The sequence below is a fragment of the Pseudonaja textilis genome, chromosome Z (genome assembly GCF_049901715.1).
Source record: "Pseudonaja textilis isolate UNSWEBS1 chromosome Z, rPseTex1.2, whole genome shotgun sequence".
Taxonomy (NCBI): domain Eukaryota; kingdom Metazoa; phylum Chordata; class Lepidosauria; order Squamata; family Elapidae; genus Pseudonaja; species Pseudonaja textilis.
The window spans coordinates 74538278-74551611 of NC_142008.1; the positions used below are offsets into that span (position 1 = coordinate 74538278).

At 41.3% G+C, this 13334-nt stretch overlaps 1 protein-coding gene across 1 annotated transcript in view; it reads left to right on the forward strand.

Annotated features, from left to right (window-relative positions):
* Positions 1-13334, forward strand: part of CNTNAP2 (contactin associated protein 2) — an 850526-nt gene that overhangs the window by 2369 nt on the left and 834823 nt on the right. The window contains exon 2 of the mRNA XM_087917173.1: positions 6205-6324. Within this exon, the coding sequence (XP_087773299.1) occupies positions 6205-6324 (120 nt within the window). The remainder of the gene's footprint in view (positions 1-6204; positions 6325-13334) is intronic.

Sequence of the window (13334 nt, forward strand, 5' to 3'; positions counted from 1 at the left end):
TAAGATAAAATGTCTAACCCCGATGTGGAAGCGAGGGAGAGTCAGGCAGTAATGTGGGTGAAGTCTGTCCAATACAGTCCTCAGGCGCCTGCCCATCAGGAGCTCAGCTGGGGACTTATTGGTGACTGAGCACGGAGTTGAGTGCTGGCTCATCAGGAAACGCGAGAGTTTGTGGTGCCAGTCATCCTTGCTGAACCTAGTCAGGGCTTCTTTAGTGGTCCTGATGGCTCTTTCAGCCAATCCGTTACTGGCAGGATGAAATGGGGCTGTGAAAATGTGGTGGATGCCCAGGTTGGCAGCGAAACAGCTGAACTCGGCTGATGCGAACTGTGGGCCATTGTCGGAAACAATAGTCAGGCAGCCCGTGTGTTACAAACAGGCGAGTTAACACCTTGGTAATTGCTAGTGTGGTGGTCGTGGATAGTTGTGCCACATCAATCCATTTAGAGTAGGAGTCCACGACCACTAGGAACATTTTCCCATGCAATAGGCCGGCTAGGTCGATGTGAATTCTGGACCACGGAGCGCTGGCGCTTTCCCACTTAGTAGGGGTGGCAATAGGAGGTGCTGGACGGGATTCCTGGCAGGGGTTGCAGGAGCTTACCCATCTGATGATGTCCTCGTCGAGGCCCGGCCACCATACGTAGCTGCGTGCTAACGCCTTCATTCTGACGATGCCAGGGTGCCCCTCGTGCAACGCCTCCAGAACTCGGGTACGCAGTGAGGTCGGGATGACCACTCGAGTGCCCCACAGCAGACAGCCCTGCAAACTGGATAATTCCTGCAGGCGGGTCTTGAAAGGTGTAAATTTGTTTTCAACATCACCGCCCGGCCACCCCCTCCTCACCCAGTCCAGTACCTGGGCGATTGTTTTGTCTGCCTTGGTTTTAGCAGCAATGTCAAGGGCAGTGATGGGGAGGTCCAATTGGGTGACCTCAAAAATAGCGTGGACTGGAGCTGGATCTTCAGCTGGAGCCGGCAAGGGGCAGCGGCTGAGAGCGTCAGCGTGGGACAATGTTTTACCTGGGCGGTGTATGAGTCTATACGAGTATGCCGCTAGGAAAAGGGTCCATCTCGTCATTCTAGGAGAAAGGACTTGAGGGGTCTGTTTGTCCCCAGCTAGTAGACCCAGGAGAGGCTTGTGATCCGTGACCAGTTCGAAAAAGTGGCCAAAGAGAAATTCGTGAAATTTCTTCACTGCTGCAACAGCTGCTAGAGCTTCCTTATCGATCTGGCTATAATTTCGCTCTGTTGCAGAGAGCGTCCTGGAGAAAAAAGCGATGGGAGCCTCGGAGCCATTGGGGAGCCTGTGGCTTAATACTGCCCCAATTCCAAAAGGGGAGGCGTCTGCTGCTAGCACTAATGGAAGGTTGGGGTCGAACTGAATAAGTACCGTCTCTGACGTGAGTAGTGATTTGACGGCGCGAAAAGCGGAGTCTTCTTTGTGACCCCAGTGCCAAGGCAATTTTTTATCCAACAGTCTGTGTAGGGGTTCTGCCACCGATGCTTTATGGGGCAGGAAGGACACGTAAAAGTTCAATAGCCCCAAGAAGGCCTGCAGTTCAGTTTTGGAGGTTGGAGTGGGTGCCTCGTGAATTGCCTTAACCTTGGACTCCAGGGGGTGAATGCCTGAGGCGTCAATTTTATAACCCAGAAAGTCCACCTGTCTAGTGGCAATGGCACATTTTTCTTTTTTTAACTTGAGGCCATGCTGTCTGAACCTCTCTAATACTGCTCGAACTCTCTGGAAGAGTTGGGGTCTGTCCCTGGCCGAGACTAAGATGTCGTCGAAGTAGGGTACTACACCAGGGAGGCCCTGCAAAATCCGCTCCATGAGGGATTGAAAAATGCCTGGGGCAACACTTATGCCAAATTGGAGACGCTTGCACCGGAAAGCACCCCTGTGGGTGACAATGGTCTGGAGTTCCGCTGTTTGGTTGTCAACAGGGAACTGTTGATACGCTTGAGACATGTCCAATTTGGCAAAAATGCTGCCAGGTTCAAAAGTGTGTAATAAATGCTGAATGACGGGCACTGGGTAAGCGCTCACTTGTAAAAACTTATTAATTGTGGTCTTGTAGTCCGAGCAAATTCTCAGGCTACCGTCTTTTTTGAGGGGTGTGACAATGGGCGTCTCCCATTTGGCGAAATCTGTTGGCTCAATGACCCCTTGTTTTAATAGTTTATCCAATTCTGCATCTAGTTTTGGCCGAATAGCGAATGGGACTCTACGCGGTTTTAGCCTGATTGGGACTGCCTGGGGGTCGACTGAGAATGAGATAGGGGTACCGTTATAACACCCCAGCTCATCGCTGAATACATGTGAGTAATCAGCGAATAAGGAGTCAGTGTCAGAGGTTGAGACAGCATGGACTCCTGTTAACCCTAGGCCGAGATGGGGAAACCAATCGAGCCCCAAGAGTGTGGGGAGATTGCCGTTAACTACCACTAGAGGTAGGTGACCTTTGAAAGCTCTAAAATTGACAAGGAACTTGCCTCTGCCGATTACAGGAATGACCTTCCCCTGGTAGTCCTTCAGGCTAAACTGGCACTTCTGGAGCCGGCTTGTTGATAGGCTGGGCTGTAGCCTCTTGAGGGTGCTCCACGAGATAATTGAGAGCGCTGACCCTGTGTCAACCTCCATGCGGCACGGTTTACCTTCTAACAAAACGGAGAGAGAGATTTTACTAATGGTATGGCAAGTGTGCTTGGCATGGTGGTGAGTGCGACAGTTCAATACTTGCCTCTGAGGTCCAGAGTGTGAGAAGGGGGTGCCTTTGTGCTGAGTTTTGAGAGGCTTGGCAGACTCTCGCGATGTGCCCCTTTTGTGGCAGGTGTTGCAGGTGGCTCCTTTGAATTTGCAGGCGGCCCTCAGATGAGATCTACCACAGGATAGGCACAGGGTGATGTGCTTGGGTGGACCGATGTTTTCTTGCTTGGCTCCTACCTGCGGATGCCTGGCGTTGGTGAGGCGGTGGATGTCGTTTTCATCACTGGGGACTTCCTCTGCTACCACCTCCTCGGAGTGGACTGGAACTGTTGTTAGCTTGGAAGTTGGACCATGGATTTCGGTGGCTGAGTGTGCTGCCAGTTCTGCTGCCAGGGCCTCCTCGACGGCTTGTGCGAGGTTGAGGTCCTTCTTAGCGAGTAGGCGCCTTTGGAGGTGGAGATCCTTGACCCTGCATACTAGTTGATCGAGGAGCATGTCCTCCAGGTAGGTTCCAAACCCACAATGGAGTGCTGCTGTCCTGAGGGCAGCCATGTACTGGTTGATGGTCTCTTTGTCTGATTGCTTCCTCATACGGAAGGTGGATCGCCTGGCAATCTGTGAAGGTCTGGGAGAATAGTGGTTAGTAAGGATTTCTAACAGTTCAGACCATGGAACGTTTTTTAACTCACGTGGAGCCAAGAGAGCTGTGGCAGTGTCAAAGACGATGGCTCCACAGTAGATCAGGAAATATGATTTTTTCCGGTGGTCCCCTGCATCAGCCAGCCCAATTGCATCGATGTAATGGTTAAAGCGGTTCTTGTATGATTCCCACTTCTCCTCATCCGGTTTGAACGCTGGGAAGACTGGATTGGAATTCATAGTGAAGGAATCGGTTGTACAATCTGTGGACAAAATCTCTCTGGGGCAGCAGCAAAAGGTTTCTAGTGCCTGTGGCAGGCAAGTGACTTCAGCTCTGGAGAGGCTTTTTCACAATCCTCTCTCTCTCTCTGGGCTAAGCACGAGGTTAGGCTGTCAGCCGTTGGCAGCGTTTTGAAATTCGCGCCTGCGTGGCGTCAGTGACTTGACTTACAGCACGCGCTGTACCTTTTAGGGTTGAAATTCAAATGACAGCCGTTTGAATTTCGCGCCTAAAACAATGAGCGGCTGCAGCTCGCAGCGCTTCACTTTTCCTGTAGCTGGGCTAACAAGCGGCTACAGACGCTTCTCACTTTCGTTTCTGGCTGACCGCTTTCTCTGGCTGCGGATCAGCGTTCGCTTCTCGTTGCTTGCTGACCGCTTTCTCTGGCGGCGGATCAGCGTTCGCTCTCGTTGCTTGCTGACCGCTCTCTCTGGCTGCGGATCAGCGTTGCTCTTATCGCCGGCCGATCGCTCTCTCTGACTGCAGATCGGCGGCTAGTGACTCAGCGGTTGCATGGTGCTTCTGGTAGCCATCCCACCTTCGTCGCCAGTGTTAAGTTTGGGCAATGAGAGGCTGAACCAGAGCATAGTGCAACAAATACTTTATTATAGCAATAAAGGACTGACCGTGCTTTGCCAAGCCTGGAACTGGCTCGCAGCGATCAGCAACTGGTTGGACCCCGCAGCCTGCTTTTATAGCTGGCTGCTGGGGAGAACCAACCAATGAGCGAGGGGGAAAACCGCCCCCGCAATGTGAACGGACCTGAGTGGGAACTCCTAGAGTTCCAGGGACATAACAAGAAGACTCACAGCAATCTAGGGCTGGCCGAAGGGATCTCGGAGATCATCTTCTAGAGTCTAGACCAACCTCTTGCTCCAGCAGGCTATCCTTTCAGAATTGTAAAATAGCAGGGTTAGGTGTGTGTGTGTGTGTGTGTGTGTGTGTGTGTGTGTGTGTGTGTGTGTGAAAACTCTAAAAATAGATCAAGTAGCTCTGAAGAGGTCAGTCATAAATTAGAACACTTGCTAAGCAACCGGCCATTAAGCAAGGACTTGTATTTGGTTTGCCAGTCTCCTGGCCACCTGGCCATGCCCACCCAATCACATGACCATCAAGCCACACCCACCCAGTATGCGACCACCAAACCATGCCTACCCGGTCATGTGACCACCAAATCACGCCCAGCCTCCAAGCCATGCCCACCCAGTCACATGACCACCAAGCCACACCTAGAACCAGTTGTTAAAAAATTTGAATCTCACCCCTGAAGATATGCTGAGAGTCCCTGGGTTTTATATCTTCTCTAGTTTTGAACTTCCTGGGGCACAGGAAGAGTATCCTGATTGGTTATCATAGCTAGCTTTGTAGATTGTCTGGGTGCTAAGTTTGGTTGAATCTTGCTGGGTGATGCAATGAAGGGCAATTAAATGGCTCTGCCTGAAGGAGGTAGATCTTTGTTATGTAGAATAGACTGGCCCAGGCATTAATGGCATTAACAAAGATGGGGGGTGGGATTTCTGCCTCCCTTTTAGGGGAAATATTCTGCCCTTTTAATATTTCCTAAAATATTTCATTATTCTAGAGGGTAGAAGAATATCATGCCATATCCAGAGGAAGGACCTCTGATGTGACCTGATGATTAATAAAATAGACAAACCATCATTAAAAAGTATACACTGACTTCTATAGCAAATGGCCTGTAAAAATGATACCATATACAAATATATGGAGAAATATATATATATGTTGTGTGTTTGTGCATGTGAAAGCAAAACAGATATATGTCTGTATCATTCTTAGATTTGTGAAGCATTAATATTTGGTAGGATGTTATGTTTGTGGATCTTAGAAATGCAAATCCATGGGAGATGTGGATGGAAACTGAAGTGATAACTATTGAAAGCCAAAGGAAATGACTTATATATTTCCCAAGGAAAAGGATGTTTGGAGAGTACATCTTTCAAGTGAAAAATGCAAGTTCCCCTGCACTGATCCTTTAATTGTATCCTTATAACTATGCCAGTAAATTGATGAAAGGAATGGGGAAACATGGTGAAGACAAGCTTGCAGAACAATCATTTCTGAATTTTATTCAGGCATAATTTTAGGGCCTTACTGAAAAAAGTTTGAAATGAGAAAAGCAAGGATAGTAACTGCCATAGCTGATCTTGATCTGTGGCAAAAGAAAACTGAAAGGTAATGGCGAAAGATTTTTTAATGAGTCTTAATTACAAGTGGGATTACTGACCTGGCTAATGTTGAGCATATTCTGGGACTTCACCCTCAAATAGCCCACAAATGTAGATTGAACAGTTTTTAAATGTTCCAATTAATTTTTATTAGATCCTTGCCATTTTTGGAATGAAATCCAATTTTACTGCCATAGCAGGTATTTCATTATTACTGAGGCAATGTGAAATGTATTCATTATGTGGATTTTATTTATTTAGCTTTTGTTATTTGAAATATTGCAGGAACTTGGATATTTAAGTATCATGTTCTCAATATACCATTTTGTTTTCAAAAGTAGTAGAGAAATAAAATCTATAAAATGTCACACTTTTTTGTTTTTCAGAAAAATGTGAAGAACCTCTGGTCTCCAGCTTAACACCCTCCTTCTTCAGCAGTTCATCATCTCTGCCATCTACATCAAATAGCTATTCAGCAGGGTTTGCCAAACTAAACAAAAGAGGAGGTAGGACTTTTATTTTTAAATTTTAAACATTTTGAATTTTGAATATATGTTTACACACACACACACACACACATACTTTTAAACTAAAGGAAATTACAATATTTATACACTTAATGTAATGTCATATTCTGCTAGAAAATTAACAAACAAAAGCTATAAATGACAAACCCATAAAATCTCATAATTGATAAGCATGGCTGTTTAAAAGAGTAAAATAAAACAGAAAATTAGTATTATAATGAGACCACCCACATTGGTCAATTTTTTGGGAAAAGGGTTTAATTTTATTTGCAAAAGAAATAAATTGAATATTAATGGACAGTTTACATGAGCAGTCCATTTCTGCAGATAATCTGCATAGATCTTTAATCCAGTGTTTTATATTTCAATAAAATGGACCAACTAGGAACAGAGAAGGATAAGCAAATGAATTGCCTTGTCTATCATGTTGCCCTATTGTAGCTTGAGCCTGGAGATAGTCTCCTATTCAGCACTTCCTAAATGTGCCAACTTGTCCCCCCGCAATATGCTACCTAAATTTTGCCCACTAAGTATTGAAGAAAATGAATGATCTACTGTTGGAGTTGTTCTTGTAAGTCACCAGCCAGTGCTTTGGCAATAATAAAAAACATATGATGGGACCCCATCTTCTCAATAGTATCTGTCGAATTAATTTTTCCAAACTAGACAGCTTTTACAGTGCTGTGGAAACACTTGCAATGGAAACAGATCAAACCAGTCAATCATGATCTGTGCCACAACATTTTGAACCTGCCCTTTTTAAGTTGTTGAAACCATCCCAGCTAGGACATGTTGGTGAGTGTATGGGAGAATACATACATGCATTAAACTATCCAGAATACCCAGTTCTGTCTATTTGTGGAAGGATTATTCAAGTGATTGTCTAGACCAGGGATCTGCAACCTTAAACACTCAAAGAGCCATTTAGACCCATTTCCCACAGAAAAGAAAACACTGGGAGCCAATAATTTAACAACCGGTGTGACTGGGTGGGCATGGCCAGCTCACTCCCATCCAGTCACTTCCTGCTCTGGAATATGAAGCAAGTCTCCATCGCCCCGCCATCACCCTTACCTTCTCAGGCCAGACGAGGAGTGATGGGGAAGGGAGGGGAGGGGGCAGCCAGTGGTGGGATCAACCAACAGGGCGCTACAACAGGGGGCTGAAAGAGCCACATATGGCTCCAAAGCCATAGGTTGCCTCTCTGGAGGCAAGCTGTTCCACTGATTAATTGTGCTCACTGTTAGGAAGTTTCTCCTTAATTCCAGATTGCTTCTCTCTTTGATTAGTTTCCAATCATCATTTCTTGTCCTGCCCTCCAATGCTTTGAAGAATAATTTGACCCCTCTTCTTTGTGGCAGCCATTCAAGTACTGGAATACTGTTGTCATGTCACACCTAATTCTTCTTTTCTTTAAACTAGCCAAACCCAAATCCTGTAGCCATTCTTCATATGGTTTAGCCTCCCAACCTTTTATTATCTTAGCTGCTTTTCTCTGAACTTTTCCAAAGTCTCAACTTCTTTTTGTAGTATGGTGATCAAAATTGGTTGCAGTATTCCAGATGTGGTCTTATTAGAGTTTTTATAAAGCAGTATTAATATTTCATGTGATCTTGATTCTATGCTTCTTTTTATATAACCCAGGGTTGTATTAGTTTTTTGGGCTGCTGCTGCTGCACACTACTGTCTCATTTTCAAGTGATCATCCACCAGAACTCCAAGGTCCTTCTCATAGTTACTGTTTTTGAGCCAAATCTCATCTAATGTGTATTTATACCTTTGATTTTTTTCCTGCCTAAATGTAATGGCTTTGACAAATAACCAGGATTATCTGGGATGATTCCTTCTTGTACTAAGTAAATTAAATTAACCATAGACTTCATTTATTTATTTGTTTAGCAAATTTATACAGCTGCCCATATCACCAGAAGTGATTCTGGTGGTGTACAACAATAAAAAAATATATAATTTATTATAAAATTCTCACTATAAAACTATAACAAGTTAAAGGGAAAGTTTCAATTGAGCAACAATTGAAAGAGAATCTCAATGTTCAGTGATTCTAATCAGTTAAGAGTAATTTGTGATAAATTTTGACTTAAATCCATCTGAAATTGCTGAAAGGATGATTCAGTGTAAAATGATAGGTATTTAGCAAGTAGAATAATATTTATTTTATAGGTACAATTACTCTAGTTGGAGGAAGTATGACTCACTTCGTTGAAATGGCTCAGAGTTACTCAACTGAACCTAACAAAGTCTTGAATTCTTTTAAACCAGTGTGGCAAAAGGCAGCTCTATCACTTCTCTGTAACATAGGGCTACAAGGCTAATCTGGAACACCTCTGCCTGAGGTTTTTTTTAACATTGACATTAAAAAAGAGAATGTTCTTCAGTTGTTCTTCAGTTTCTTTTCTTCTGTTGTAGCTTACTTACATTTGGTCTCAGCTTGTTGATCTTATTTTTCCAACCTGAACTTCCATTTTGGTGGTTCATTCTTTGATTCTCTTTCTTCTTTGATTATTTTGCTTCCCACATGTTCAGTTATAATGCAGCTGTGCTATATATTAGTTGGTTCAGTTTTTGTAATGAATTGCTACTTACATTTGATATAATGGTATTGGCATCTTTTAATTCTTGTGCTGTTTCCTTGGAACAAGTTTCAATTCAAGCAACTTATCCTGTTGCGTGATGTTCTAAATGTTCAGTGATTATTTAAATTATTCTACTTCTACAGTTAGAGGGCTTCTTTCTGGGGCAAAGGAAAGGGTGCCTGAGTTTCATTTCAAATACCCTTTTCTCGGTGGTCTATTATAAAAGGTATTTGTTTATTTTTTAATCACTGTATCTTAGCAGCAGGCAAACATCTTTTCTTCCATTAATTTTAAGCCAATAATCCTGTATTTGTTTCACCAAATTTTCAGATACTCCAACACCTAGTATAGTGTTTGTTCACCTGGGCGATGACAGGGTTTCTGTAATTTATGTGTCATCATTTTTTTTTTCTTTTGGAAGAGACACTCTGTCTGACTCCTCTGATGAGACCTGTCCATTACGGTTGAACCCCATATATAGCTCTCATTTTCCTCAAAGCACACGAACTCCACAGCTATATCAGGTACTGCCTTGCTGGAAGATAGCGTCTTTGAGCAGTTTCCTTTGTGTTTATATGGAAACATCTATTTTCAACTAGATATTGTTGGACAACATCAGCAACTACACTAGTTTCAAATTTCAATTGTTGGTAAACATGTATTTGGCCTGTAGTTCCTTGCCCCTTTGTTTTGATCTTCTATTAGGTAGGTTTTGATAGATATTGTTATTTTTATTATTACTCATCATATTATTAATTAAAACTTTGTTGGTTAAATTATTTTCAGATAATAAATCTTTGGAGCTTGATGAATAACCTGGAAATTCATGGAGTAGCAATAGCTGTAGCAATAGCACTTAAACATATATTGCTTCACATTGCTTTAAACCTTTCTAAGCAGTTTACAGAGTCAGCATATTACCCCCAACAATCTTGGTCTTCATTTTACTGACCTTGGAAAGATGGCAGGCTGAATGAACTTTGAGCCAGTGAGATTTGAACTGCAGGAAGTTGGGAGTTGACAGAATTTCCCAACAATACTGAGTTCTAACCACTGCACCTGCATGGCAGTCAATGAGCTGAAGAGTTTTAGAATCTCTGTTTTAGAGTTATCAAAGGGAGCATTGTAGCAGGTAAAATAAATAAGACTTTATCTTATAAGGAAGGAGAAAGGATAGCTTAGAAAGAAAAAAGCTATTTCCTTAGCATTATAACAGTTTTAGCACTTCACTGTGCTGGAGGGAAGAGAAATAATGGAATTAAAATTAAGCTGTTTTTCTTTTCAAACAGAAGAGCACAGCTATTATCTATATTTCAGCCTTCACAATTAGATGTTGATTATTCTCAAGCAATTTTGAGTTACTCAGCATGATAGGGCATATTATTAATAATCATATTTTCTTTTTCAAGTAATTTAGTATGCCACATTTGTGTTAACAGGAAAGGACTAACAAAGCCTCCTAATTATGGAAGGAAATATGATGAAAAACTACTTAAAGCTTCATCGTAGGTTTTTGTGCGTGTGTATCCTTATAAAGGTCTCTCATATATGATTCAAACTAAAAAGCTATGTGCATATTAGTGCATCACTGATAAATGGCTAAATCCCATTACATTTACAAATTATGAAAACTTAACAGATTTATATTATCACTGTATATAAAATATTCATAATTTGTTCTTTGTCTCATAAATATTTACAGAAACATGGAACAATGCAAAATATTGAAGCATTTTGCCTAAATGATATCCAAATTATGCTGAAACTGATTTATTTATTTATTAGAATTTTGATCTGATTTGAATTTATCACTGTTTGAATTGGCTAATTTATTTAATTGAATTATAAAATTGGTTTCAGTTGTTACTCAGTTTGATACAAGTTGTCAGATTGATCCAATCTATAAAATCAACCAAGTCATTGAAAAATGAATTCAGTTGGAAGTTTGAACCAATACCCTTTAAGCAGAATGTCCAAATTAAATACCTGTTTTTACCATTTATTGTTTTTTGACTAATAAGTGATCCTCAAATTTTAATGTTGGAAAGAATTTGTTTATTATTTCTTTTAGTTTGATCACTTCAAACTTCTTCTGATTATTAATTGATAATATGTAAATGGCTACAGTGCAGCAACATACAACTTCTTAGAAATTGTCTCACACATTTCAAAAAAATATTTCTTTAAATGTTCTCTTGGATGTTGAGCACAAAGAAATTATAAAATAATTTCACAAAGTTCAAACAACTGAATAGTTTTGTGATATGGCCCATTAGATTTTTATGGTTTTGCTTATTTCCCTTGGCTTTCCCAGGTGGCTTATCACCTTCTGATTTCTGATTTTGTCAACCCAATTTATACGTGACAGCTGCAGATCCACATTTTAAATGCTTCTAGTCTCTTCATGTGGCTTTCTGTCAGAGACCAAGTCTCCACTACATAGAGCAGGATAGAAAAGATGTAGCATCCAACAAGCCTGATTTTCAATCTTAGACTTATACCATGACTACAGAAGACCTTTTTCATTTTAAAGAATACTGTTCAAGCTTTCCGCATCCTTGTTTTTACTTCAGTATTCACATTCCAGTTTCATATACATTAGAACTGAGGTATATGATTCTTTCAACTTTTTCTCGTGGTATTCTTTCTGAAGGTATCAGTGATAAATTAATGGTTTGTTTGCTGATGACCATGATCTTGGTTTTTTAGGTGTTAAGCTTCAAGCCATATTTTTCAGTTATTTCTGTGTCTCTGTTAATGAGGAACTGAAGGTCTTCATATATATTTTAAAATTAACATCTTAGAAGGCAAACTTCAGAGTTTTTGGGAAAACACATGTGGTAAAATTTAGATAGTGAAAAGGTTAACCATACAATGTTAACCAGAAAAAGGGTTTTTTACTTAAAAAAAAAAAGCCCAGACACAGCCATAGCCAGGGCTAAATTTTAGTTTTTAATAACATATCAGCCAAATTGAGCTGGCTCTCCAAGAGCTGTTTGATCCTTTGATGATACTTGGATGTTGTTGGCTTCCTTGTCTTCTCATCATAGTTTTCAAGTAGTTATGAGATATCAAACTGCTTTTAACTGCTCTGTAAATGTAGGAGATATCTGACTGAGTCCAAGGTAGGAGTCAAGACCATTATCACTGTTGAGTCCTTTTGTGCCCACAAGAGATCTAAGTCCAGTCTACCTTGAATTCCATTGACTCTTATCTACCACCAACTTGCTTTGATGATTAGTAGTTAAGAGTCTTGCAGAGTGTTAACATACAGTAAACCTGTATCAGTTTGAACCACTTTGCTTCATGACTTCTTGCACTTGACAGAATAACTGTTATGTAGCCCATTGGTAGCTCCATTCTATTACCTAAACTACTTTTCCTTTCTTCATTCTCTTCCTGTAGCACTACTTCAAACTGAATGAAGTCTTCCTTTTAAATCTGTATAAGTTTTAGTTCCATGTTCCAGTTCCAATTTCCATGTAGCTTGATGTCATCTATATAGAGGAGATAGCTGAACTTTTGAACTTGAATCCTTATCAGTCTTTGTGATTATCTGACCAAGGAAGTTGAAGTCTATCTAGAACAGAAGTGGGGATAGTGCATTCTTTGGTGAATGCTAAACTTGATGATCACTTGTATGAGTTATCTTGAGTTGAGTTCCAAAATCCCTTTGAATCCTTGAGGAAGGTTCTTACATTCTGATAATTTTGTATAATGCCAGGCATGTTTTTAGCTTTAGACCATAGGCTTTCCTATAGTCAATCATTGGCTGAAGTTGGATGGTGCTTTTCCCTTGTGGGGGTTCTTTCATGATCAGCATTGTTCTTCCTTGTATAGCCAATCAGGTGGGAGTCTGCTAGTAGACATTCATGCACTACTAATAGTTTCTTTATCCAGTAGATGTGGAACTTCTGTAGGTCAGCTACTGTCTAACTCTTCATGTTCTTCACCTACTGTTAGATTTCTGTTATTGCAATGGTGACTGGTTTCTGTTCTTATTAACTGCTGCAGTCTACTCTCAGACCCTGCAGCAATTTGAACTGGCATTATATTTTCTTATTCTGCCATATGTTCTTCCAGTAGTGTTCAGTTTTGGCTGTTGGTGGTTCTACCATTACTGGGTTGATGGACTGCAGTTGGAAATATGCTTTAAATGTTTTTTTGTTTGTTTGTTTTTCTCTTCTAGGCTTCTGCTTCTCTAGTGTATCTCCTTTGCTAGGTCACAGTGCTACGTATGAGCATATGTTTAGCAGTCTGTAAGGCTTCAAATGGAGTCAGGACTTTTTCCAGTATTTTTCTACTGTATTTTTCTTTCCAGATTCCAGATCTTTGGCTCTAATCTCATTTTCTGAGAGGTGGGGATATGTACTGCTGTTTCTTTTGATCATGTAG